The 26188-nt window shown below is 40.5% G+C and overlaps 1 protein-coding gene across 13 annotated transcripts in view; it reads right to left on the bottom strand.

Annotated features, from left to right (window-relative positions):
- Positions 1 to 26188, bottom strand: part of rap1gapa (RAP1 GTPase activating protein a) — a 59127-nt gene that overhangs the window by 12045 nt on the left and 20894 nt on the right. For 7 of the 13 annotated variants that reach the window (XM_079359385.1, XM_079359381.1, XM_079359390.1 and 4 more), the window contains 9 exons: positions 24585 to 24620; positions 10809 to 10902; positions 4461 to 4496; positions 3376 to 3423; positions 2897 to 2935; positions 2606 to 2797; positions 1285 to 1388; positions 173 to 251; positions 28 to 81 (listed from right to left, as the gene is read on the bottom strand). In XM_079359385.1, the coding sequence (XP_079215511.1) occupies positions 28 to 81; positions 173 to 251; positions 1285 to 1388; positions 2606 to 2797; positions 2897 to 2935; positions 3376 to 3423; positions 4461 to 4478 (534 nt within the window). In that variant the 5' untranslated portion in view covers positions 4479 to 4496; positions 10809 to 10902; positions 24585 to 24620. Of the gene's footprint in view, positions 1 to 27; positions 82 to 172; positions 252 to 1284; positions 1389 to 2605; positions 2798 to 2896; positions 2936 to 3375; positions 3424 to 4460; positions 4497 to 6799; positions 7985 to 10808; positions 10903 to 13283; positions 13598 to 23080; positions 24012 to 24584; positions 24621 to 26188 lie in introns of those variants that run through there. The other 6 variants (XM_079359387.1, XM_079359388.1, XM_079359389.1 and 3 more) reach the window with 5 other exon arrangements.

Here is a 26188-nt window from a genome sequence, read left to right as displayed (position 1 = left end):
AACTCTACAAACTCCCACAGGTCTTACTTTTGGATAAAGAACAGGAAAAAAGCGGTCCACGTTGACCTCTTCACATACAAGCTGGATTAACAAAAAAAGAGGAGAATGGTTAGACTGTGGCTAAAATGATGTCACAGCAGATGTTGAGCATAATAAACACAACGCTTGTCACCTTGGCCATTTGGACCACGTTGGGAAACTCAGTCAGGCAGGAGATGGGGATCACATCATGGTATGTTTTCAGCTTGTTCCTGGTAAAGCCATAAAACAATCAGTGTGTTTTTAAAGCCATATAATACGATGCAACATTCCTTAAAGTGGACAGTGATGATCCGGTTTGGACCATCATCAAACTTCCCCACCGTCGGCTCTCTTTGCCTTCTCTAACCTCTATCCCTCTGTCCATCCCCACCCACTCGCTGGCCTAAATACTCCATCTGTTACTCGACTGTGGAAACGACTGCGCTGTTGACACTCTCTCTGGCTTTATGACTCTTATGATAACAACCGAGCTGCGAGGATGTGTTTATCCGGTCAGTGCATGGCATTTTGGGAACATTTACTTCCTGCTGATCCTGCAAGTGGTGGGATTTGCTAAAGCCAACACTTCCATAACTTCAAATGATGATATACAGATTCAGAAATTTGATTTCTGAGACACTGTATTGCAACATGTATACTGTACATATTTAGCTCTGACTTCATGAGAGGAAGTCTATAACGTTACTAAAATACATCCCATGGTGAAAAATTTTGTGGGCAGGAAATGTCTGAATGGGACATACAATTTTATTTTGTCAAAATATGTAAATATCTTGATTCTATAATCCCTCCCAAAAAACAGAGTAATCCAAAAAAGCATGGATTATTCTTTGCAAAACATGTTGAGATATTTATAAAGATCCTAAATAGAAAGAACGTCAGATATTATAATCATTTAATGAAAGCAATTTTTAATGGAAAACTATTTGTTTAAGGAAAGTTGCACCTAGTTGTAGAGCATACCTTATAGTAGACGAATGAAGTCAGACTTGAATAATAGTAATTAAATAATAATTAAAAAAATAATAATTAAGAATAAATGTTATCAGTCAGACTTTTAACTGAACAGGAAGCACCTTAGATTATAGCTTCGTCTCTGTTTTCAAAAGCAAATGTAAGACCTATAGAAATCTGGCTGTTCATTTTGAGTGTATGAACCCAAGAAGGCTTTCAGCTGTTACAGAAATGTGTCCCTTTTCAAACCAAGGTTCTGTTTCACAACCTTGATACAGCGAGCATTACCTGAGCATGAGTCGGAGATGTTCCTGGTCACCAATTACATCGTACTTTAGAGAGAACACCAGATGTCCGAGGGCGCTGTCCACTGAATAGTAATTAAAGTGTTCCTGAGGGCACAGAGCGAGGACCCAGCCATTAATCTCTGACATAAACAACCGATCTTCAAACTTTTCTCCTTCTTCTCTTTCTGTCCAGACCAAATTTGTTCACATCGTGTGTGTGTATGAACAGGTGGCACAGGCTAATGCATCTTCATAAGCAGCCGTGTATGAGGGGCCAAAGAGTGAGGGCGTCGGCTGTAAGTGGTTTCCTCGACTGGGATTCACTCGCTGCTTATTCATTTCATTACTGTGATGAGTAAGAAGTGAAATTGATTGGGAGATATTCTGCGTGAGTAACGCGGCCTATTTGCAGAGGAAGGAATCTGTTATAAAGAGGACCATGATGTGTGTTATTGCAGGATTATCTCTGTAGAAGCAGAACACACCTTTCAAATCATGTAGACCTGATTTAATCACTAAATAAAGTATTTGATGTTCATTGTATTTCATTGCATGATAGATGCAAAAAACAGGTGATACAGCCGGAAATACAATTAGAGGTTAGATGGGAAGGAGATCTTTGAGGTATTCAGGACTGCTTAAAAAAAGGATTGGTTCTTTCTTGACATTGTTATATCAAAAGTGCATACTAGACCTGCTTTATCTCAAGAGTCATGAAAAAATGTCTGCTGTGATTTCGGCCTCTACAAATAAAATTGATGGATTCACAAATTAAAATAACTGTAATTCTGCAGGATGTATTTTGCTTGGGAGACTGAAATCCTGTGTACCAAGGATGTAAGGGATTTAGTATTTTTCTCTCTCTCTCTCTCTCTCTCTCTCTCTCTCTCTCTCTCTCTCTCTCTCTCTCTCTCTCTCTTTACCCTAGCTCTACATAAAAAGCCCCAAAATGAACCTTATAAAAAACAATATAAACTTTGATGTTCAGACCTAATTTTTTTGTCTTGTTTACTGAAAGACATTGTTTTATTGTACAAATGAGTTTAAATATGTGTAATTTATCATTTTATGAAATACATGTAAAGCTTAATTCTGGCCTTAATCTGCTTTTAGTCATATCAATTATGCCTTATTTGCATTTCTACAGTGGAAGTGCTGCCGTTGACCTGCTTTCTTTTATTGTTCTATTCTGACCTATTCTGCGCTGAGAAAAAAGGAAAAAGAAACAGAAACAAAGGTCTTGTATATACTGTATATCCTTACCTAGCAGTAAAGCGAATTCTGGTTGTGAATTGATCTGTGTGTTGCAAAGAGAGGCTAACCTTGCCTAAGAAGTCATTCCGGTAGATGGTTGCTGTCGTGTTGCATTCCAGTTTGGTGCGCGTGTTTGGGGACAGCGGCTGAAGCTGTTCTGTGTCCACTTTGTCACTCAGCTCATGGTTCGTCCCTTCGATCCAGTAACCCCCAAACTGAGGCAGGAGGATGAGAGGGAAGGGGCTTTTCCTGCCTAACACCTGCACCAAAATGCAAAGTAGTAAGGTTTAAAACAAAATGTGAAATGTGAAGACCGTGGAGAGTAAAAATGCTGATGCAGCACAATGTATTCATCCTACCTCGTGCACACTGGGGTATGGGATGTAGTCCTCTTCGGTCTGAAAACAATTGGAGAGGAAAAAAGCTTTTTTTTTTCTCATCAAAGAATAAAAATAGCCACTCTGTCCAACCCTATAATCTCAAAGGACACTGCTTCAGTCTTATTGCATAACTGTTACGCAATCACAACAAGGAATCAATGCATCAGCCATTATTTTGCAGATTGATGATTTAAAATACTGTTTTACACCACATTATTCTATCAGAGCTCAGCTAAGATTTTGCCATTTCTTCTGCAGAGCATGAGGACACATGAAAGTGTCTCTGTGGGTATGGAATGATGGCAGGACTTGAGAGCCCTGCACTGCATTATGAATAATACTGAGCTGCTGTGTGCTACAGTAATCAGCAAGTCAGGAAGTGCAAGATATGGCAGAGCAGCTGTGAGACAATGGCTGTATCAAGTGAACAACAGTGTATCTGTACAAAAGAGTCACACCTTTAGAGGGGGAGGAAAGGTGCACCTCTGCTCGTCCATCCTGTTGCCCTGCGAGGGGAGAGAAAGGTGATAAGGAGACACAGAGAGGGGAAGAGGTTGCACTGTAAGTCATCAGCAGAGCAGCTGGTTTGGGTGTTCAAAATAAGCAACACAAATAAACAAGTAAACTGAAATACTTTTCATCGATTAAATGAGCAGAATATAAAGCCGATTTATATTCTCTATGGAAGCAATTAATCACAAGGGAAGAAAATGATCCATTTGATTACATAACACCGCTTGTTCCCCCGAGAGGTCTGCAGCAGGCAAGGAGGCAAAGTCACAGAGGGACAGATGGAAAGTTACATGACACACACAAACAGAGCTGATATAATTAAAGGATGCTAAAGATTAAGCATTTTGGAAAAACTGTGAAGTCTGTTAGCACACAGAAGAAGTGTGTTGATGAGACCCAAAAGAATTTTAAAAAGAGGCTAAGCTAAGAGAAAAAGAAGAAGCACCCACAGGAGGACCAGAGGTGTGTATGTGTGAAAGAAGGAATGGAGCAGATGCAGAAAAAGAGATGCTAGGATACTAAATCACAGTGGCGATGGCGCCTGGCACTGTGGAAGATGATACATCATATCGATAAATTGTGGAAGGGAGAAGAGTCCTGCATCATGATCCCTGCTCCAGAGAAATATATCTTGTTAAAATATTCAGTAACGCCAACTGTCGGATGTGAAAGATGTTGGAGCCCCTGAAAGCTATTTTATGAGTGTGTGTAATCAATTTAAGTCTTGAAAAGCTCTGTCATAAAATTCTCATTTCATTATTTGTGGGATTGAGTGTTTAAAATATACATCCTTCCAAAGCTTAACGAGATCAGGAGACAGTTTTTGAGGGAGAGATAAGGCAGTAACAGAGCTGTTAGCAAACAGAATGTTAATAGAAGCTCTGAAACGCACAAACAATGCTCCGACTACCCTCCTTTGAAAGCGGCACATTAGTGTGAAAAGTCACACTGACTGACTGCTGGTTGCTTTTTTTGTGAGTGCAGCTTAAAAAACCTGAGACAAAGTTAACAGATCACTTAGTCTTCTTACCTGTATCCTTTCAATCATTTCAAATAAACCTGGAGTCTGCAGAGAGGAGACGACATGACATGTTTGAGTTCATTTGTTGGTTTCTGTCAGGTTGTTTTAATTTCAGCAGAGAGTCTGATAATGCTTAACCTTTCAGCAGTAACAGAAAAAAAACAGACATTAGACCCTTGTATTTCATCAACGTTTCCCTCTTATTGTTTTCTGTATCTGTTAATGACACATACTAATGACTGAACTTTTTCTCTGTGTCCTCAGGAACACCTTTAATTACTATTCAGCAGACAGAGCCACTGGACATCTGCTGTTCTCTGTAAAGTACAACATGCTCTCTGACCAGGAGCGGCTCCACTGTTTTTATCTCTTCATTTCTGATCTAAACTGAATATGTAGGAAAAGTAAACGCATCTGTTTCACATGACCATTCTTAGCTGGAAATGTTTCACAAGGCATTTCATTTTTTCTACAAGTACTGTATCTGTATTTTTGTATTTGTATGGTAACTTGTGGTGACAGCCACGGAAACCCACTCCTCATCACATTCTACCATCACGACTACCACCTCCAGTGTTTAGACTTCATCGAGGTAATGTTTCCATTAAGTCGTCATAATGGAGTCTGATCCCTGAACACTTTGCACAATCCTTTCCTAAATTGTTAAATAAATAATTAGTCAGATTTAATTAAGCCTCTGTTGATTGAATTTGATTTGATTGACTTTGATTGACTAGCATTAAAAAGCATCAAAATGATACCCTCCCCTCCCCTATTGTCTCCACCCTTGCGCTCCATGCCCAGGCTCGAGCAAAACTTATGAACAGGTTCGTTATTTTTATTCTCGCGAGTGAAGAAGTGACGTTTACCATGGAACTCAAGGGGGGCTCATTACATTTAAAGAGACACACACACCAAAACAGAGCGTAGCATAGGTCTGTTAAAACTCACAGGTCGCTTTCATTGGTTTATGAGTAATAACTGTCTTTGCACTAGTTTAGGTACCAAAACATTGCAGATGTATGTGTGCATTTTAGACAGTTTGTGGAAGCTTGCTTGCATTATTGAGTTATTAATATAAGGAAATATCACATTTTGGGTGCCTCAGACTTTTTGTTTTGTTGCAGTGGTATCAGGCATCAGTATTATTTAAATATTTAAACATAAATCTGCCATCACAACAAGCCTATTTTCTGACAACAAATCCCATCCTGATTTCATTTAACAGTCTAATGCATCAATCTCCATGAAATCTCCATTTAACATTTTTGCAGCATGCAGTAAATCCCTGTCTGACGCCTACCCAGTGGCAGTAAGATAATATTTACATCTATTTTGAAACAATAAGTCTTCTTCCTGCTTTAAAAACGCTTACAAAGGCATTAACATTGATTTCAATCTGCTTCATAAACAGCTGAACACTCAAGACTGTGTAAACACTTCTTAAGGACATCAAACAGAACATTGTTGTTAATGACTTTTAACATTTGGGTCAAATATTGTGTAATGACAAAACAACAGTTTCCACATAAGTGATTGATTACTACAGTAGGTGAGCAAAGTTTGTAAAGCACAAACATTCTGAACTCATGACGAACCTCACTGTTAAAGTTCAGACTTGTATTTATCTTAAATCACATTTCACCTGAATGCAGCATGTGATCTCCTGCCTCTCCCACACTATCACACAGTCCTTCAGTGACTGAACAGTTTTTCCACGTCACACACCTGCCTCTCTCTTTAGATCCCAAACACAGCTGCTGGGAGTATTGTCCTTTGAATGTTCACATGCAAAACACCATACTTCAGACGAGCATGACCAATCAAACAACTACAATAAAGCTGAGTTACAGCAGTCTATGAAAACGTGGGCCTGAATGACAGCTGAAAGGTTGAGTCAGGGAAGCCTGACACAGTTAGTTGTGTACAGAGCAATCTTAGCTTTCAGTGCGAGTTTGAGTAAAGTCCTCCACCATGTGCAAACAGTAGTCTGCCTCAAACCCTGAAAGTAAATAACATCGGTTGCAGCCACATTAACCAAAGATTAGAACAAGAGGAGCTGCGCTGTTTACCCCCACATATTATCTTTGGATTTCTACAACAAAGACATCAGCCGTAAAACAGTAAGTCGTAAAGTAAGTAATGACATCAAGCTCTGAAAAAGCAGAAGTATGACTGATCTTTAAAGACGCCTGATTGTTTAAGCTAAAAGCAACACCCAACAACAACATTTGTTTTTCTTCTGCTTTTTTAGGATGCATTTATCCAGGCGTCTGAGGATGAATACCAACACAATTCCTTCCTAGCTTGCTTTCCACCCAGCATGTGTCTAAAGTGCAGCTACTTACATGGTTGGGTTTCTTCCAGCGGGCCTTTGTCACTGTTGGAGCATTGAAGTGGATGTCATGATTTCTTGCCATTTTGAAATTCTTAAAACAAGTGTCCTGCAGCTTCAAAATATGTTTAGACTTCTACAGGTTGGAGTAAAACTTGCTCTCTGACAGACCGTTGACAGAATCCCACTGTGACACTCGAGGTAAAGCTGCATCCCTGCTAACTGCAACCATGACTGACAAAAAGCCTGATCAGACAGTGAAAGACAAGATCTACAGTCGTTGCAGAGTTTCCTCCAAACACACAGAACTATCAGAAAGTCTCAGGTTCCATGCAAAGGAAGTAATAATCCTCTGACTGCAGCTACAGGTGTCTGTTCACTGCTGATCCTTCTTTGTCGATCTCTCTCTCTCTCTCTCTCTCTCTCTCTCTCTCTCTCTCTCTCTCTCTCTCTCTCTCTCTCTCTCTCTCTCTCTCTCTCGCTCTCTCTCTCTCTCTCTCTGAAGCATCGCAGGAAAAGATCCAGACCACATATCATCCACCTGTGTCTGCATAACAACACTATCTTTACTTTGACTGGCAGGTAGCTGGAGGTGGAGTCCAACTCTTCTTATCTAACCTACTGTTTAAAGAGGAACTAGATTATGGGATGCACTACTACACTAGACTCCCACACACCCTCTCCCCCACCAAAAAAAAAAAAGTCTGAAGCTAAACTGAAAAATAAAGAAACCATGGAATGATTAATAAATAAATTAATGGTTTAAAAAGGATCTGAGGGGATATGAAGGGATCTTTCAACACACTGTACAATGTTTCATTGTAGCATCTGAACATTTTGTAGAGCTGACCAGAGAAGAGGAGGCGTGGGCACCCACAGGGAGTCAGTCTTGCATGCACTACAGGAGTTAGAGCTGAGACCTTCCATTATGAGAGCTAATAGGATCATCATTATGACAAGAAGCAAATTAAATGCGTGAGAGCTCTTCCCTCCTCCGCACTTCTCAGGTGCAGCTCTATGCACACTTCCAGAGCTCATTATAACTCTGGCCAGCTCACAGAACATCAGACAGATGTAATGAGCTTGGTTTTTCTGTCTTTTTCACTGACACACAGTATGGTTCATACTTCCTATTGTTTCGCATTGTCCAGTTAATAAGGTGTTCTTTAGGATCATTTTCAAAATAAAACCTAATAAAATGTGCATCAGGAGTCTTACAACACCACGAGGGATCTCAGAAATGTCTTGTTTTTAGAGTATTTGTGGTAATTTTCAGACAAAACCTCATAAAACTCTTAACCTCTAACGTTCTTGAGTTTTTTCTCAGTCAGAAACCTGCTACAAGCAAGAGGCTTCAACTATTTCATGAACTTATGGCTTTTAAAAAAACTAGTTCTCATTATTTTTGGATGTGTATGATTTTACTCATTTTAGATGTTCAAGATTAAAATGTATAAACTGTAGGCTCTGCACCTAATTTTCAGATCAGAGTTTGATTATTTTTAGTTGGTTTGTCAGAGTACATTTGTCAACTAGAAATTCCACAGGCATAAATGTATGAAGGAGCGCTAAAGGGACAGAACACAATACGGTGTAAATTACTCTGTAAACCATCGCCAGTCACTTTTTTAACGGATTTAGCTTCTATCAATGACTTTGACCACCTGCATGCAAGTGAAGTGAATAATCCCCTCTGAGATATTTTAAACACCATTCTTGCTTCTGCTGGTTGGATTGTAATCAAATGAAACAGACAAAGAAGAAGTCATGGTCATCGCTAACTGCGGGCTTCACTGGGAGCTCCAAAAAAACCCGCCTGTTGCTTCCTGAAGCTACTGGCAGGTACAAGCTTCCAGTTCAAGGCGGGATATTCACAGCTCTGTTACGCCCCATCTGCAACGCACAGAGGCGGAATGGTGGGTCAAAGTCTTTCTGCCCCTGATCTGCAATTGGATCAGTTTACACGTCATGCTTCTTGTGTAGTGTCACAACACCATAACGTAATGTGAAGCCCCACAATGGGACACAAAGGCTTACGGCGGCAGAACTTTGTTGCTCTGCTGTTGCAGAAACGGTCAAAGGTCATCGGTAGCCAATGTGTTCTAAGTTTGGGATCTCACGACAGCAAGTGGAAATGCCTTTATTACCGTGAAACATTACAATGCAAATAGAGACATCTAAATAGCAGGGAATCTCTAAGGCAGCACTTAAGCATGTGCCAGTTACACATGTGGGTACACACACTATATCAAAGGGTCACCATGGCCTCTGAAATGTCTTATTTTTAATAAGATTCTTTTGTCACTGTTGCAAACTCTCAAATATGCGTGCCAGTCCTCTCTCACAAATATGCTACATTGTGGATATGACAGGGCAGAGCTGTGGTTTGAATTAGGCAGTGACCATAAGACCTGCCGGGGTTAATTGCAGATTGACCTGGTTTTCGCAGGGCTCTGATTAAAGCAATACACTCCTCTGAGTGTTGCCCTACTAAGCCCTTATCATACTGGAGTTCAACACATTACCATACTGCCCCTCAATGTGTATTATCCAAAGAGAGTTGAATAAAAATAGGGTCACAGATCAAATGTGAAATATGACTGCACTTTCACTGCTGCTGACACCCTTTATTCTAGAAGTCAGTGTTTCCCTCTGACATTTACCAGACTCAAATGTTACACGTCTTCAGCTGTTTCTCCACCAAAATAGAAAGGAAAAAGGGAAAATATCATAAGCCATATGTGGAAAACTCTCCTCCGCTGCATCCATGACAACCTGCACACACACAGAAGTGTCACAATTTCCAAATCATGTTTGACTTACTGTAACCAGTAAGTCTGAAGCATCTACAGATGGTTTGTGCTGCAGGGATCGGAAGTGACGACTTAACAACCCAATCTGCAAATTCTCCCATAATCTCTTTCTCTTTGCGCTCCCTCTGCTCTCTGAGTAAGCCTCCGCCAAAGTGTGAGAGACCTTATGAAACCAATCTGACGTGTGAGATTGTATCCACACTATATCTCCATGAGCTCTGCTGAATTCAGGCTGTAAGTTCCTGAAATATCTCAGCTTTCATACCTCTATTCGCTCCTTTATGATAAGTGGCTCAGAAAATAGGCGTAACGATTCTCAAAGAAACACAAGTGGACTGATTTATTGAACTGATTCTTTCCTTTCTTGCTTTTTAATGTTCGGCATCTATAATTGTTGCAGTTTTATATTTTTGTGAAGATTTCCCTCGTGATAGATCAAGCAAGGCTGATTGAAAAGATATTAAAAACGTTATCAGTGACCTAAAAGAAACCCTGTTGTAATGAAGTATATTACAGAAAATATAATCTATTGAAAACAAACCTTTAAAAGAGCTCAAATCAGCACATTTTAGCTTTCTCTCTTTAAAAAGAAAATAAGGGAATCGACCACTGATTTGTTTTGATTTAAGTCTCACTGAAATAGAACTGGCTGACACACAGTATGAGACAGCATGAAAATAAGGACAACAGTGAACCTCGCATAAAAAGTGGTTAAACATTAACATCTTTCCAACACGGTATTCCTAATGATGATTGGGGGCGGAGATGTGTGGCTTTCTATTTAAAAAATGCTGACTGCTCAGACAGCCTGTCTTTTGTTTCCTGTGATTGAATCGAGTTGTAAGGCTTGGATTGAGAAATTGTCGGCATCATGCTGAAAATGTCTTGCTAAAAATAGATTTGAAGTGATTGAATGAGCCAAATATAATCCTCCCAGACACAAAGCATCGTGCACAGTAACTACTAAAGTCACACAAAGGGAGACAAGAATTAAAACAAACCAAAAGTAACACCAGAAGGAATAACTCAGGGACTACTGTAAAACCCACGTGTGAGAGAGGCTGAACGAAACTGAAATGAAGCAGGTGTAGGGACAAGATTAGCAGTGACACCAAACAAAGATCACACACAAAGGTCACAATGAGGTCCATCAGATAAGGTCAGGGGCCAAAGTGCAGCCCCCTCCTCTCCTCCTCATTCTCCTCCTACCTTGTGGAATGGTGAGCTGCTGTATGGGAGTTTTGGCTGGAACAGCTGGGGCTCTAATGCTGCAGAAATCCGGGGGTCACTCCCATCTTGTTTCCTACAATTGGACAGATGCCAGAGAACATTCAGTTAGAAAAGGTCACTCCGTTTGAGATCAAGAAAGAGGACCACACGCCTCAGGAAACGCTGCTGATGCAGTGAGATGGCCTTTGGCCAAGAGAGAAAATGGTTATTATTGTGAGTGTTTAGGGCTGTTAGTTTTTTGTGTAACTGATCTAGAAAGTGTAATACAAATCACAAGCAGTCGTTTGGTGGGAGGCAGGGTACACTCTGGACTGTTTGTGAGTCAGGCCTGACATAAAGGAGAAGACAGACAACTAGTCACACATTTACGGGCAATCTATAGTCACCAAATGCACCTTTCAGGCATGTCTTTGGACTGGTCTATGGACTCCACACAGAGAGGCTTTGTCCAACAGGGATTCATGAACTATCAAATCTCCTTGCTGTGAGGCAACAGCGCTAAACACTGCACCACCATGCAGCCCCAATGCAAAGACTTAAATCACCAAAATATATTTACTTTAATGTGAAAAGTAAATATATTTTAGAACTGTCTTGGAAAGACAAGCCAGGTCCCCTTGCTACTCAATCTGTCATTTTCTTTGTAAAAAAAAAAAAAGAGACTCCTCAAAGATTTTAAATCAAATCCTCTGTGCACGTTCTTTTTCTCTCTTTAGGTGCATACATAAGCCTCTGATCACAACTCCAGGGACATCCATACCCACACTGTAGTTTCACAATTATTCAAATACATTTTCTCTCTTCTCATACTCAGGAGAGCAGCACATCACTAACGCCAAAGTGAGTAATACCACTGCCACGCATCCTTTGCTCTAACCTCGATATCTCTCTCTGGATGGCTCAGTCCCCCCCACCGGATCACTGATCGATCCCCCCCCCCCCCCCCCCCCCCCCCCCCTCGCCCTGCCCTATGGACACTGTCTGTGCGGCAGGCTTTCAATTTGTTTGAATTATTCAATACATTTCAAACACACAGGGAGATCGATCGGTGTGCAAGTGGATCTGAAATGAACATGAAGTGGTGACGATGTAAAGTGAAAATTGTCTCGAGCTGCCTGTGATGACAGAAGACACATATTATTCTTTGTATGTAAGAGATTCACATGCAGGATATCGTTATCTAATGCATTCAATAATTGAAAGAGACAAATTGATTGAACTCTAAAAACAAATCATGTAAGAGTAGATAGTGTGTTTCACAATGCAGGAAGAGAAATCAATCATTTAAGTGAATGCATGACTGTGTGTGATGAGACAAACAGCTGCTGACTGAGATAGGATCTGTTTGCACATTCAATGACTGTACGCTCACCCAAATGTAGGTGAAGAAAAGTGTGTTTCATTAGCATACAGCGCTGCCTATGCTTTCACAACAGGAGGGTGAATCTTCAATCAAAGAAGCTCCAAATCAAAACGAGAACATTTTTTTCAGCGGGCTCCATAAAAACAAACGAGGCAAGGAGACCCAGCAGCAGCAGCGGATCTCCCATGGGAGACCGGGATACGACCAAGGATCAGCTGCCCTGAACTCTTAATTAGAAGTGATGGTCAATAGATGGACGCAGGATAAACCCAGACTCACAGATCGAACAGAAAGTAACAGCTCGTTTAGAGATAGATGTTGCATACAGAGCCGTGCAGAGTTAACCCGCTTGAGCCTTTGCTACCTTTTTATGTTACAACTGAGATATCATCGGGGATGCATGTAACAGACGAACAGAGAAAAACTCTTCAATCAAAAAGGTGAAGAAGGTGGATTTTAAGTGGTTTTGAATGTATTCACAAATCATTCAATAAAAGCTCTGCTGTGAAAAGTTCATCATTACAATATGAAATATAAAATAACACATTTCTAGGAAAGATCAGGTGAAACAAATTGCCTCCAGGTAACTATGTTGGCAAATAATGTTTGATTCTTGGAAAAATCTCAACAGGAAAAAGCGTGAATTAAAATGTTTGAATTTCAGGTTGTAAAGCTGTAAAATAGGTGAATGTGTGTAATAATCCTCCTTTCTATAGTATATTGTGCAAACTGTGCAAATCATACATAGCAATGGCACCATTGAAAACTTCTTTGTACTACAGCAGTGTGAAACTGACACCAGAATTATCCTCCTGTGTTCACTACAAACTCGTCCTGCTGTACAGCACATGCTCCTGTACATACTGTTGTTTACACACACACCTGCCTGCTCTGATCAGCGTGAACACGTAAGCCCTCCTGCAGATCAGTTTGCAGCACTAAGCCACAGCTTCATCCCAACACCACAACAAATTACATAACACACCCCAGCTGGTTGACGACGCACCACACAAATCATCTGCATGAAGAAGAACAACGGGATATCGCTCGGGAGCCCTGGTGTCCTGCGTGGAGCCGTGAGGCAAACTTACTCTGACAGAGGCAGCTGGACGCTCGACAGGAAAGTCCGGACAGTGACCAGCAACAGAGCAGGCAGATGACTCACTCACTGTCTACACTTCTCCTCTGCTTTAAAGACTCTCTCTCTCCCTCCCTTCTTTTTCAGTTATCTCCTCTCTGTCTGTCCTTCCTCATTGACTCTCCTCTCTCTCTAGCTTTACTCGCTGCTCTCCATCACTCATTCACCTGCTGGCCTCACTCTCAGCTCTTTACACTGTCGCACACTCCCAGCGAGCATCCTCTCTGCCTCTAATTCTCCTCCCTCTTTCTCTCTCTCTCTCTGTCTCTCCTCCCACTCAGTCTTGCACACACACAGATGCACTCTTCAATTCCTCTATCTCCACCCTCTTTGTCTGCTCTCAAGCTCTCTCTCACACACACACACACATACACACATACACACACACACACACACACAAATAGCACTTGTCCGAAAACAGAGAACTCTAAAGCAAGCACCAACCCCCCCTTCAACCGACCACCAACATCCCTTCCCTTATCCCCCTTCAAAGCAGGAGACCCTCCCCCTATCATCCACCTCGGGGGATGACTGAAGTCTGCCGCTTAGAGAGCGATAGGCCTGATTTGGGTAACGGGGGTGTTTTTTAATCCCTACACTGCCTCACAAGCCAGCTCGGGCTGTTGCTGTGGTAACCACATCAGCCACACGTGAATAAAAAAACACCCACATCCACATTCATGTTCACGATATGACTTAAACAAGTTGTCCAACATGAAGTCCAAATAGTGAACGTTTGTATAGATTTTAAAAATGGGTCCGTTCGGGGTGGTCTCGTGGGTAGTTCATACGCTCCATGTTCAGTTCAGGTTCAAATCAGAACCAGCAGGAGGTGGAAAGTTTTAACAATGTGTTGTGAAGTCTGATTTAAACTTAAGTGATGGGAAACCTTTCTGTACTGTACTCATTCCTTAGTAACAAATCTGTAAATTGACTGTTGAACTTGCCAGGATACCAGAGAGGATTCAAAGAAGGTAAAAATGAACCGTAACACATCAACATTAGAAACACTAAGAGGAATTTAAAGTTGTTGTTTCACTATCCTAATTACCTAACATGTAAAATAACAGACGAGCTTATAGGAGAACGACAGTCAAAGCCCAGTGAGTTTTACTTCAGGCTAATATAACTGTGTTTAAAATAAATATTAATATTAATGATTATTATAAAAACGTTTGTATCATGTTCTTGATTCTCAAAATTAACTTATAGAAGAAGTCATGGCTAGATCAATATTTTGTGGTTGATTAATAACGTTGATAGCTACTTGGTAGGCCGGGTTTGAAACAGAGATTAAGCCAAAACAAATGATGCCCATCTCTCTCACAGAGGAACTATACAAAGGGCGAGAGAGGAAGGGGCAAAGGAATATATGAAGAAATACAGGGGGAGGCACTCTGAACTAAAACACTACATATTGTAGTTTCTGGAGCTATAGATCTTTACAGCCATGCACAAACTATTAAGAGGCAGAAATGGAAACAGTGAAAGAGAAGGGTTCATACATAACCGTCTTTCAGAGAAATCGAATACTGTACTTTCATTGTGTCTGATAAAAAAGCATGTGCAGAAAGGTTTTTAATTAGTGGAATGACACTTATTGAATCTCCAGTGAACATGCGTGTTCCTTCTCTAAGCTTCAAAGCTGTAGCTCCCAGCAGACCTGTGACTAATGTCGCCAGCAGAGCTTTTTCCTGCTTAAATCCCTGCTAAATAACAGCAGGAAAAGTGTCATCTCGTCTGTTCTTCTCTTGTACAGCTCCTCGGTGTATAACCATAAAGTGTGTGTGTGTGTGTGTGTGTGTGTGTGTGTGTTGTATGTGTCAGACATGAAGAGATAACAAGGGATTAAAGTACAGTCATCATACTGTTCTCCATTAAGAGCTGTGTTTTATGATAAACAAAACAAATAATCCTCTCACTGTCCAAAGCCGACTGCTTAAAAAACCCCTCTATTATATGACTGGACCTAACTTCGATTTGACCAGATTAGCAGTAATTTGTGGAGGCGCTCCGCTGTAAGGGGACATTAATGTCTCTATCTCTCTTTTAAACCCTTGAGCAAAGACTGCAGTTGTTCTTTTTTTTGGGAAGAGCTCAGTGTGGGTTTGAAAAAAAAGCAGTTGGGAGAGCTTTTGTCAATATCACTTATGGATAAAAACACATCAGATCAGAGCAGACAGATTTCCTGTGTTGAGCTGTTTTTCTACAGATTATTGCAGCTGATTCCATTCAAATAAAAACTTAATGAAATTACGACACACTGTCTGTCTTGGACCTCAATACTTCTGAATGCTGACAAAATATTGAATAACAGCTGAAGTGGAGAAGAAAAATCGTGAGCCATCAGGAGGTTTATTTTTATCTCCTGTGAAAGAAGATGGTTGGTTTAAAAATAATATTATCCTGCCAGTTCCTGTGTCCTCTGCAGAATCACAGAGTAAATCCCTTCCGACCGGGCCCCGCTGCCAGGGATTCCCATCCCATTATCCCGGTGAAATGGCCTGTGGTCACTCCCCCCGCCTGCCCCCGTCAACCGCTTATCCCCAGAGACTTGCTGCTGTTCTGAAATTTCCCCACACCGCAACCTTCTTCTTCTTCTTCGCCTCTCTCACTTTCAGATTTTGGGTGCTATTCCTCAACCAAGATGTGAGACAATAATTGTTTTTTTAAAAGAGCTAACTGTGTGGTTTAAACAAGCTGGAGCATATCATTTTACAAACCAGAGTCAGCATCTGGGCTCAGTGTTTTCCATGCTTCCAAAATCAATTTAAATTGATACCAATAAGAGTAAGGTTCTCTCTGATTTAAACTGGAGCTTTGTTGACAAAATTAATCCCAGCAAGCGGATCAGAAAGTAATCTCTATGATGAGTAATCTATATAATGTGTGACTGTTTCCAACGGGGGTCCAAAGTTGTGACCAACTGTTTACGACTCTAATTAGAGGCACAGGAAAATGTCAGAGGTTTGCAGCGGGGAAGATGATTGTTGCTGTGAAATATGAATGATGGTTCTAAATGCAAAACTATTGAGTGTCTCCCACATGTTGAGAATCAGTTAGTGGTGGATGGTCTCAGGAGGGGAGCAGCAAACAGTGACACAACAGTAACACAATAGTTTGCTGACAAGCGTATGCATTTCATGTAGTAATGTAGGCATGATAACACAACGTTTATTCTACTGGATAATGTTATATAATCTTTTAAATTACAGTCAATGTTCAGTGAATGAAGACCAAGGGAGTCTAAAGGTTGTCCTCTTGCTGCTTGTACATTTGTTGAAATCTGCCTCCTGTCATCAGTAAACAAGAGGACGTTAAAGTGTTAAACAGGCACTCGGAATGTTTGCAAGGCAAAGTAGCAGCACAAACTGCAGAAACTTTACATACCCTCTATGGACTCCGCAGAAGTCAATCTAAATCCACTGAGACTCAATCAATGCCTTAACAGGGCTGCAACATATGGGCCATAAAATGCATCCAAATGCATAATATTCCTCTACTGAGTTAAACATCCCCACGAGGTTGAAATGATTATAAGTTCTGTATTGTAATAATTATTGTAATAATATACCAGCTATAATTATTTAACCTTGTTTTGTTTTTTCTGAACTTAATTAAATAAATGACATTTGTTGATGCATTGGAAAAGTAACCATTGTTTTCACATTATTATATTAAGAGTTTGTTTAATTGAGTTATGAGGCTGTATTCATGGTGCTAATGCTATTAAGTGTAGTGATGCTAACTTGTTGATGTTTGGTAGTTACAATATCAGGAGCGTTGAAAGTTTGCTTGTTTCCAAATAAAAGTAAAGTTTTATTGTTGGCACTCTGCGCAAAAAGAAGCAGGGCATGCTGGGATGACAGTTTCCCGGGGATTTGGATATAAATCTGTTTCAAATTAAATCAACAATTGTGTAAAATGAAAGTAAGGATTGAGCAGAGTTGTAAAATTGCTTGGCTAGAGAAGATGTGGGTGATTACCCTCATGAATGATCGTGCCTTTTTCACAGAAATATACAAATATTCTCAGAAGGATTAAGAACATAAACCTAAAAGTTGGGCCTGAGTAAAAGTCCAAGGGATCACAAATTCAACACGTGTTTTTGGTCTGTAACCATTGTCATGGAAACAGGAATATATAGAGTAGATATTTCAGATTCAATCAAAGCGGTGGATTAGGTGTATGGCTTCAAATAGTCTTGATACTAGATAAGAATTCATCCTAACAGATAGTCTCATTATCTTTGAGTACTATGACCCCAATACTTCAAATCCTTATCAGTATCTATTCAGTGAACCAGAGGTTTGACCTCAATTAATTTATAGTCACAGATGATCCCCAAACACAACTTACACTTCCAAGTGAGCTGTGTGTATACAAAATGAATTTCAGAGGTCAGACATCAACACAGCCAGCAGTGCTGCTCAGTGATCCTGTTTCCACTACGTCATCCCACATTACTGTAATGACACTGAGGAGCTCTGATATTGTGAACTCTTTTCAAAAGAAATAACACCTGGTCCCTGGCCTATCATCAGAGATGTGAGGAGCACACAGGGAATGAATTACCGCACAAATAGAGGCTGGAATTGGCCTGTTTTCCGGACCATGCTCCCCATTCCTCCTCAGACTGACCTGCAGCACTCAAACAAATAGGAAGATGATTGTCTCTGGTGTGAAACCATTTATGTCAGTGGTGCTTGTACCAGTCACTTGTCTTGTATGCGTGTGTGTGTGTGTGTTTCTGGCTGCACTTTGAGCCTCAAAGGCAATCTTTGCAATACAACAGGATCTGATTTCCACTCAAAAAGCCCCATGAATAAACTGTATGAATGTGTCAGCTTTTTATGTGTATTATTCTGTGTGTGAAGAAAGTTTCACGATTTTATCTTCTGGCTGTAGAAGTTCCCTCTCTTACACAATCAAACTTAAGCAAGCGTTGGAATCAATTCAAAACACAGACAAGTCTGAGAAGGTTTTTGTTTCCATGGGAGCTGTATCTCTTTGTTATACAAACAGCCAGATATGAACATCCTGTATACGTCTTATAGTACATCTCAGATACTAGAGCAGACTATCTGTTTTTGCTTGAAGGTAAAAGTACATTTCTTGATATATTCCTGTATTCATGCCAAGAATAGAAAATAACAAACTGACTGTATGAAAGCCGTCATGCCTGGATTTATAAATAATGAAATATCTGTATGATCGGTTGCGTGAGGAGACTCCTTGATGGCTTCTCTAGAGCCCACACGTCCCCTGACAGCTGGCTATGTTCAGTATGCATTAGAAGGCCAGGTACAGCAGGTGTTTTTGAATAAAGCATGTTCAACCCACCAATAGGTCCAGATTTCAAGCTAGCTTTTCTCTCACAATGAGACTGTCCACATTTATTTGGAAACCCACCCCCAGGGGAAATCATACTCATGCAGATGTGCCTTTTCAACAGCAGAGGGTCACAGTGGGATCATTTGAGCTCTTTTGTGTTTGCTTTAAGGGCAACTTGTGTATTCAGTGACATTTGACTTCATACAGCTTGATTCCTGAAGTGTACATCGTTTCTGTCAGTCAAGAAAACCATGGAAAGTGATCTCTGCAAAACTCTGCAGAAAGAACATATTTACAAGGATCTCTTGTCCTGTGGGAAAGACTTAACCAGAAAACAGCATGCAATAGAAAGCCTTCTCCCTCAAACTGGATTACTGGAGTTGCCCAGCATGACAGATGTCAATAGACCAAGCTTTTACCAAGCACCAAAGTCTAGGATAGAAAAACAACATGAGAGTGCAAACATATCTCAGTTCCTCAAGTGGCCACTTGGAGCTGGCTCAAAAAGTGAGTTAATCCGCAGCAAGATCTGTTTAAAAAGCAAAACTTTAAAGCAGAGTTAAACATGTTAACACTCTGGAAATAAACATGGTTTTGTTTCCATAACTCGTTTCCCTAATCATGTCATCTGAACAAGAAAAAACTTCAACGTTTCAATTAAAAGCTTAAACAAATTACATTTGAGGGGTGGACAAAGCTCGCTGTCTGCTATGTGTCTCCTCAGTATACATCAGTCACTGAAATGAACCTCTCTGCCATGTTTGTGTTGTTGGTTCTTTTTCATGCTGTAAAAATATGACAAATATGACCTGATGTGTGATTTACTGTGACAGACTGCACAAGAAGCCTAAGTACAAGCTTCGTCTGTGAGTGAAATTCTGGAGTAATTTCTGTATTAACGTTGAACAACAGGTATATGTAGCTGTACTCAGTGCACTGTGTGACAGCCTGTGCATGTTTATCAGGGTATTTGTTGGTCTGTTTGCATTTCATGCTGCTAAAGTGAGCAAGAGGGAAGTTACATATGATCCTTAAGTTCTCTAGCCTTATAAATAAACAGCTTCAGACAGCGACCACCATGAATATGATCTCATTCTGTTGTATATTCTATGATGGTTAACTGATTGCCATTAAATAGCTACCAATTGTCAACCAGCTAAAATTTGTGCAAGTGCAAAATCCGTCAAGGGTCCGCTTGAAGCTGGACAACACATTCAAAAAGCCTGTTTTTACAGCAGAAATTACTGTTTTACAGCTTGATATAATAATGATAGTGGTCTGATTAGTTATTAGCCTCACTGTACGGGGTTAATTTGTTTTGAAATGTGTCAGTTTTGGCTGAGGAATAGTTTATTGGAGACTTCATGTTATGTTGTGTTTTATACATCATTCTCTTAGAGAACGACCAGCAGCTTGTTAGCTCAGCTTAGACTGAAAAATTAAAGTCTACGAGATTTACAAATCCTTAAATATTTGCTCAGGGACAATTTCTGCCTGATAAATACCTGAAGCTTTGCCAACGAAACTGCAGTTGTAAGAGTCTGAAGCCAAACTTTCAAAAAGGCGACAGAGGAGTTTGCCTTTAAAAAAGCGTCAAGAATCAGATAAATTCAAAGGATGTGTCCTGTGAAAGCTGCCTGACACTCATCTCAACCTTCACCAGCTTGCTGTCATCCGAGCTTTATGTATTTTTTAAGACATCTTGTGCTGGTGCTGGATGGTGTCTGACATTTCAGGATTTGGATTAATAAGACGGTTAGAACCAGGGGCGAGCTTGTCACTTTGGTGCTATATTTGGTCAGACAGCAGGAGACTCACAGAGACGGTGCAGTCTGATCGGGCTTGACAGTTTGCTCTCCGACTATGTCCGCTCAGCCTGACACACACAGATGAGCGTGCACAAGCAAACTGACACCCGACCCGGGCTTCAAAGTGCAGCGGTGAGCGCATGTGCAGAGGAGACGCACACAGAGGAGGATGCAGAGTGACATCTCATGGGAAATCAGTGCACACAGACAGAGGAGTGTTTACAGCGGCACCTCTTATGTGTTTATAGGCAGAAGCTGGACAAATAGGCCCAGAATATAGAAAGCATCATAAAAACAGAATGATGAATCACTTCAGAAGATTTGGAAAGAAGCAGAGATGAAACAATCCATTTTAGAACACAATCTCCTATTCAGCAAAACAAAATCTGATATGCACACTTTACGCTTTCAATGGCACATGAAGAAAAGACTGTTCAGATTCAGAAGTGCCTCGTAGCTCCCCCTTCAGGACAAATTAACTATTAACTTTGTTTTGGTTATTATAGGTTGAAGACTGAACCACTGAGGGAATAAAGGAAAAACCAAAAACCAACATAAACATGAATCTGTAGGGCAGCATCCAAGAGAAGGCACAACACCCTTCAACAAGCTTGATTCAGTACAGGGAGAAATTAAGGTTTGCATGACAGAGAAACTTTGACAGAAAAACATTGAGTTGGATGGTTTTATAGAAAAGATTCAGCAAATCAAATGATTAAGTTGTTGAGCAAATTCTTCGGAAGGCTATAGCAAAAGTAACACTTGAATGTGTATGGATAGTGCAGTGCTGGAGCACTGCAGGCCTAGTGGTTATTTGGCACACCCCATGTACAGAGGCTGTGGCCCTTGAGGCGGGCAGCCCAGGTTCAGGTCTGACTCCTGGCTCCTTTCCCTCATGTCGTTTTCCATTCTCTCTCTCCCTGATTCCTGATAGTTTCCCCTGCCCCCTTTAAATACTGTAAAGGCAGAACAGAAAACCTGCATGACGGTGATATGAAGTATGGCTGAAACAGCAGGATTAAAGGACGGCCAGGTATTATACAATGGACAGACAGACAGACACAGTAATCCATCATGCTCCAAGGACAGAGGCGTCTGGATATCTGTATGTATACAGGCTCTTACACAACATCTCATGTAGCCATTATCACTAACCCTTCTCTCCCACTTCCTCCCATCAGGGGGGCTTAGCTTGACAGGATTACAACCAATTACAGGCCTCCCCTCAGAGAGTGCGGACACAGGGCTCGAGGATCATCTTGTTTACTATGACCAACAATGACCAAACGGAAGATGGTCATTAACATTTAATCCACTAAGAGACGAAGCGTATAAACTGAAAACTTCCTGCATGAAAAAAAAAAAAAGGTTTAGTGTCTCACAATGTTCGAAGATATCATTATCTCTCTGTAATGGGGAAACGTTTGCATGCTAAAGTAGGACATTTTAGTTAAAGGTCCAGATCCTTAGGAAGAGAAAATGCCCTAAAAACAGATTTTTCTGGGATTTCTAACAATAGTAAGCAGGTAATAATATTAAATGTTGTCCTTGACTCAGAAATAGAAGTTAAGTGCTTATGTGCAGTGGAAATGTGCTTTTAATCATCTCACAAATATTGCTAAAGTTCCATCATTTTATCCTCTGAGCAACACAGAGAGACAAATGTGTGTTTCATATCGAGCAGTCGAGACTGGTGTAATGGTCTTCTGTCTCTGAACAAAAAAGTTATAAATCAGCTGCAATGATCCAGAACTCTGCAGCTCAGCAGCACTTGAAGCAGAGAACACATTACAGCAATTTTAAAGGCCCCTTAGGTCTTAGATGTCCTCTATGAGTCTTCTCGTTGTTCTGAAGTTAAAGACAAAAACTTTTGGAAGTGCAGGGCTGAGAAAATGAAACAGATTGCCTGATGATCTGAGAACAGCTGAAGGCGTTGATATCAAGCAGCAAGCTCATGAGTTGACAAATGAAGCCAATTTCAAATGACTGCAGTTCCTCGAGTGTCCCCTTGAGGCTGACTCCAAAAGCCAAAGAGTCCACATAAAGTCCTCTTAAAAAAGCCTATTTTTACAGCAGAATTAAACATTTCTTCAACCTGATTTAGAAAAGGTTTCAGTGTAGATAGCTATCTATTGGTAAAACCAGTTTGAGGGGTAATTTAAATATCTCATCTGTTTGAACTTTATTAAGTCTAAGAGTTATTCCAACATTAGCAGGTGAAAACTATTGTGTTGTTTCTAATGGTTTAAACACTGAGTTTTTTTTTTTTCTTGCATGCATTGTTGCAATGAATTTATCTGCGAATCTTGTTAAATTTAATCGAAGTAAATTAAATGTTTTATACAAAAAAGCCTGATTGATTGTTTGATTTAAATAATTCTTAAGTAAAAAGACTCAGGCTTTTATTCATCCGTTCAGGAGTTCTTGAGGAATCCATGCAAAAAACAAGTAGATTGAATTATTTAGTTTTCATTAGAGGAGTCATGAGGTTCTCCACAACATGTCAAGTGTCTTTGGTTCCTTTTAAATATATAATGCAATCTATCACTTTTTAAATAAAAATATTTGAATCAAAACTATTTTCAGGCAGGTGAAAAAAAAAACTCACCAGCATTTTCTCGGTCTTCCAATTCGGAAAGGGGAGCACGGCATTTTGCTGGATGGTGCTTTAAAACTTCTGCTGTGGGGATTTTAAGCTTCTAGTCACATCCTGCCCAACATACAGCTCCTGAAGGAAGATTCTGACTTTGACTCTTCCAGTTTACTGAGGTTTTCCTTGGGGTTATTTCCCATGAGCTCAGAAGAGTGAAGAATCCTTTCTTAAAGGAGCTGAAATCTGTGTTGACACTCTCACTGATGATTCATCCTCATGTTGCAGGTTTTGTTTTTGTGAAAAAAAAGTTCTGTCGTGCTGGATGTTTTGTAGTTTCATTGAAGTTCCATAAACACATTGGTAAGAGTCGTCCAAATTCATTAAGAAGTGTTTGTTGACTTCTCTCCTTTGCTTGGAAAAAGAGTTTAAGTCTGAGAAGAAACAAACCCAAGTGTGACTACAACAGTAGTTTGTTTTGACATCCCACTCTCCTGTTCTCTTCTTTCTCTTCCTGTCAGATCACCTTCACTCCCACACTTCTTCTTCTTTTTCCTCTGCTGTTTTGTATCCTCTTTTAGATCATCCTCTTCATCTTCATTCCGCTCCAGAGTCTCGCCTATCTTCCTGAGCTCCAGTTATTCTTCTGCTATAGTCTGATGCACTGGTATCCCGCTGGATGGACTGCAGTCCCTGCAAACAAGCTCACTTACTGCTGAGTAATGCAGGGCCTGGCTGTAAAGAGAGCTGCTCTTGTGTCTGTATTCCAGGGGGAAGGAGTGATGATGCTGCAGCAGCAAGGCTCTGTTTGCTCTGCTGCAGTTAGACGGGTAGATGGCCAGACACTCATGCCACCTCACCTAAAGCGTGTAGAAATGTAGCGGTGTATCTGCAGTGGCATGAGGTCTGCATGCTCGCTCCCTGCCTGTCTGCACGTGCCGATCACAGCAGCAGTTCCAACCCTGCCAGCACTGCAGAGAAACGAAAATCTGCTGTCCCCTTGCTTCCTACCTGCTCTACCTCTCACTGCCTCATTTATCACACTTACTGTGCACTCTACACGGTAGACTTGTTGACACATTTAAAACTCACAAGGTTGGTAAGAGTGGGTGACACTGAAAACAACTCCAAAGTTTGAAGGTCTGTAAACCTCCATGTTTGTACTTTAAGTGACCAGTGTTAAAGATTTAAAGGGAAGAGTTACAAGAGTTCAGATCACCTTCTTTTCATGCAGCTTGCCGTGTAACACACTGTTTGTTGTACTGTTTCTGCAGCATCCCATAATGGACAGATCAAAACCTGACAAGTAAGAGCATTTCTTTTTTCCCACTATAATTGTTGATTCTCTTCAATGAATGAGAGGGGAGGAGATCTGCCATCCATGGCAGCAATCTGCACCACGAGATGCCACTAAATCTAACATTCTCCTCTACTAACATGACATACTGATGTGTTTTATTGTGTTGACATGCTGTCATTTATATTACTACTTTTATGAAATAAAAACAGAAGAGAAACTCACCACACGCTCCTGGCCTTTGAGAATGTCTTGTCCACCCTTGAAAAGAAAAGAAAAGATGTAGCTGTTATAAAAATACTTATTTGATCATTTTTGCTTGAACTCCGGTCATGTCGTGTTGCTGTTCTCTGTTTGGTCTTCATGTCCTCTAAAACTCAAAGTAAAAACAAATGCAAAATGCTGCTACGCAAGTCATCATTTCAGTCTATAGAAACATGAATAATAAAGTCTGCTTTATGAAGAGAAAAAGCAAATTTTTTAAATAATACCCCCCACGCATATGCACTGTATAGATGTAAAAAACTTCAATTCAATATAACTAAATGCAACACTGAAAAATAGTTCCTTTGCTCTGGTCCGCATGTACCTTCGATTTTCTGTCTAATTTAAGCGTGAAAAGTGCAGAGAGATAATGAACCATCCTTCCCACTTACAGACAGTCCACTGAACTGAGAGAGGTCTGCTCAGCAGTGGGCCGGGTTACCCTGAAATAACTCCTGCCATCTGTTGAAGAAGCGTTTTCCAGGATGAAAGGATGATTACTCGCCCTGTGTTTGCTCAGACAAAATGAATCTTGTTGGGCTTTGAATACACTACATCAGACTGTTTGTCACTGTCAATCAATTATAACTATAGCCTATGTCCTCAAGTCACTCTGAAGAGCAGATTGTAAGCAGTAATCTCTGGAAACATTAGTCAGAAGATGCAGTGTGCAGAGTACAGTTTCGGCCTGTAGATGGCACTGTGTTTGCAGGAGAAATTAATGCAAAACTGGACTTTCATTGAGGAGGACATTAACCAATCCAACATGTGAAATAAAAATAAAAACCTTTCTCTTCTCCTAATCATGTTCATGATATCACAATCACACCCAAACTTCTCTTGGGATGCAGTACTTGACTTCACTGACAATAACAAAGTGGATATTTGACGCTGAGAAGTGTCAATGACTCTGGACGGCAGGCGTGTCTCCTGTGATGTCTGCTGCTGGTGACACAGCGAAAAGGGAATGTTTAGTATGTGTCTCAGGATGCCTGCAGCTGCCTCGTGTGCAGGAAACTGACCTCCTCAGAAATTCTCGGAATGATGAACCACCAATCAGAGCAAAGGCAACATGAACTACAAATAACCTGAAGCTGTAAGGTGATTGTATGTTGTGTTTTTTCCCCTTGCTGTTGGAACCATTTCCTATGACTGTATGTATGTCTTGTTTCATTTATCAGGCCGAAGCTGCAGACGCTTTGACAGCCTGCAGACACTCTGTGTCTCCCAGCAGAGCCACCAAAGTTCAGACCTCTTACTCATCTCCTCCTGCATGTGATAAGTTTGCATGACACAGCAACACCCGAAGGATCAAACAAACAATTCTGGAAAGAGAAGTGAGGCTTGTTTTATCAGGAATATGGATAAAAACAAGACTGAGAGCGTTAAGGTAGCTGCTCTGTAAAGTTGTAATAAAGTACAGTGAGATCATTGTTTGTGGTATTATGCTAAAAAGTTAATCATGACAACATTAACAAGATAAAGGTTAAAGGATGTTAAATTGTTCGTTTGATTATTAGCATGCTATGATTTACTAATTGGGCTTTAACCAAAAACTGAAGCAT

This window comes from Symphodus melops, assembly GCF_947650265.1.
Source record: "Symphodus melops genome assembly, chromosome: 13".
NCBI lineage: Eukaryota > Metazoa > Chordata > Actinopteri > Labriformes > Labridae > Symphodus > Symphodus melops.
The sequence above is the reverse complement of the archived record's forward strand: the minus strand, read 5'-3'. Positions and strand labels throughout refer to the sequence as shown.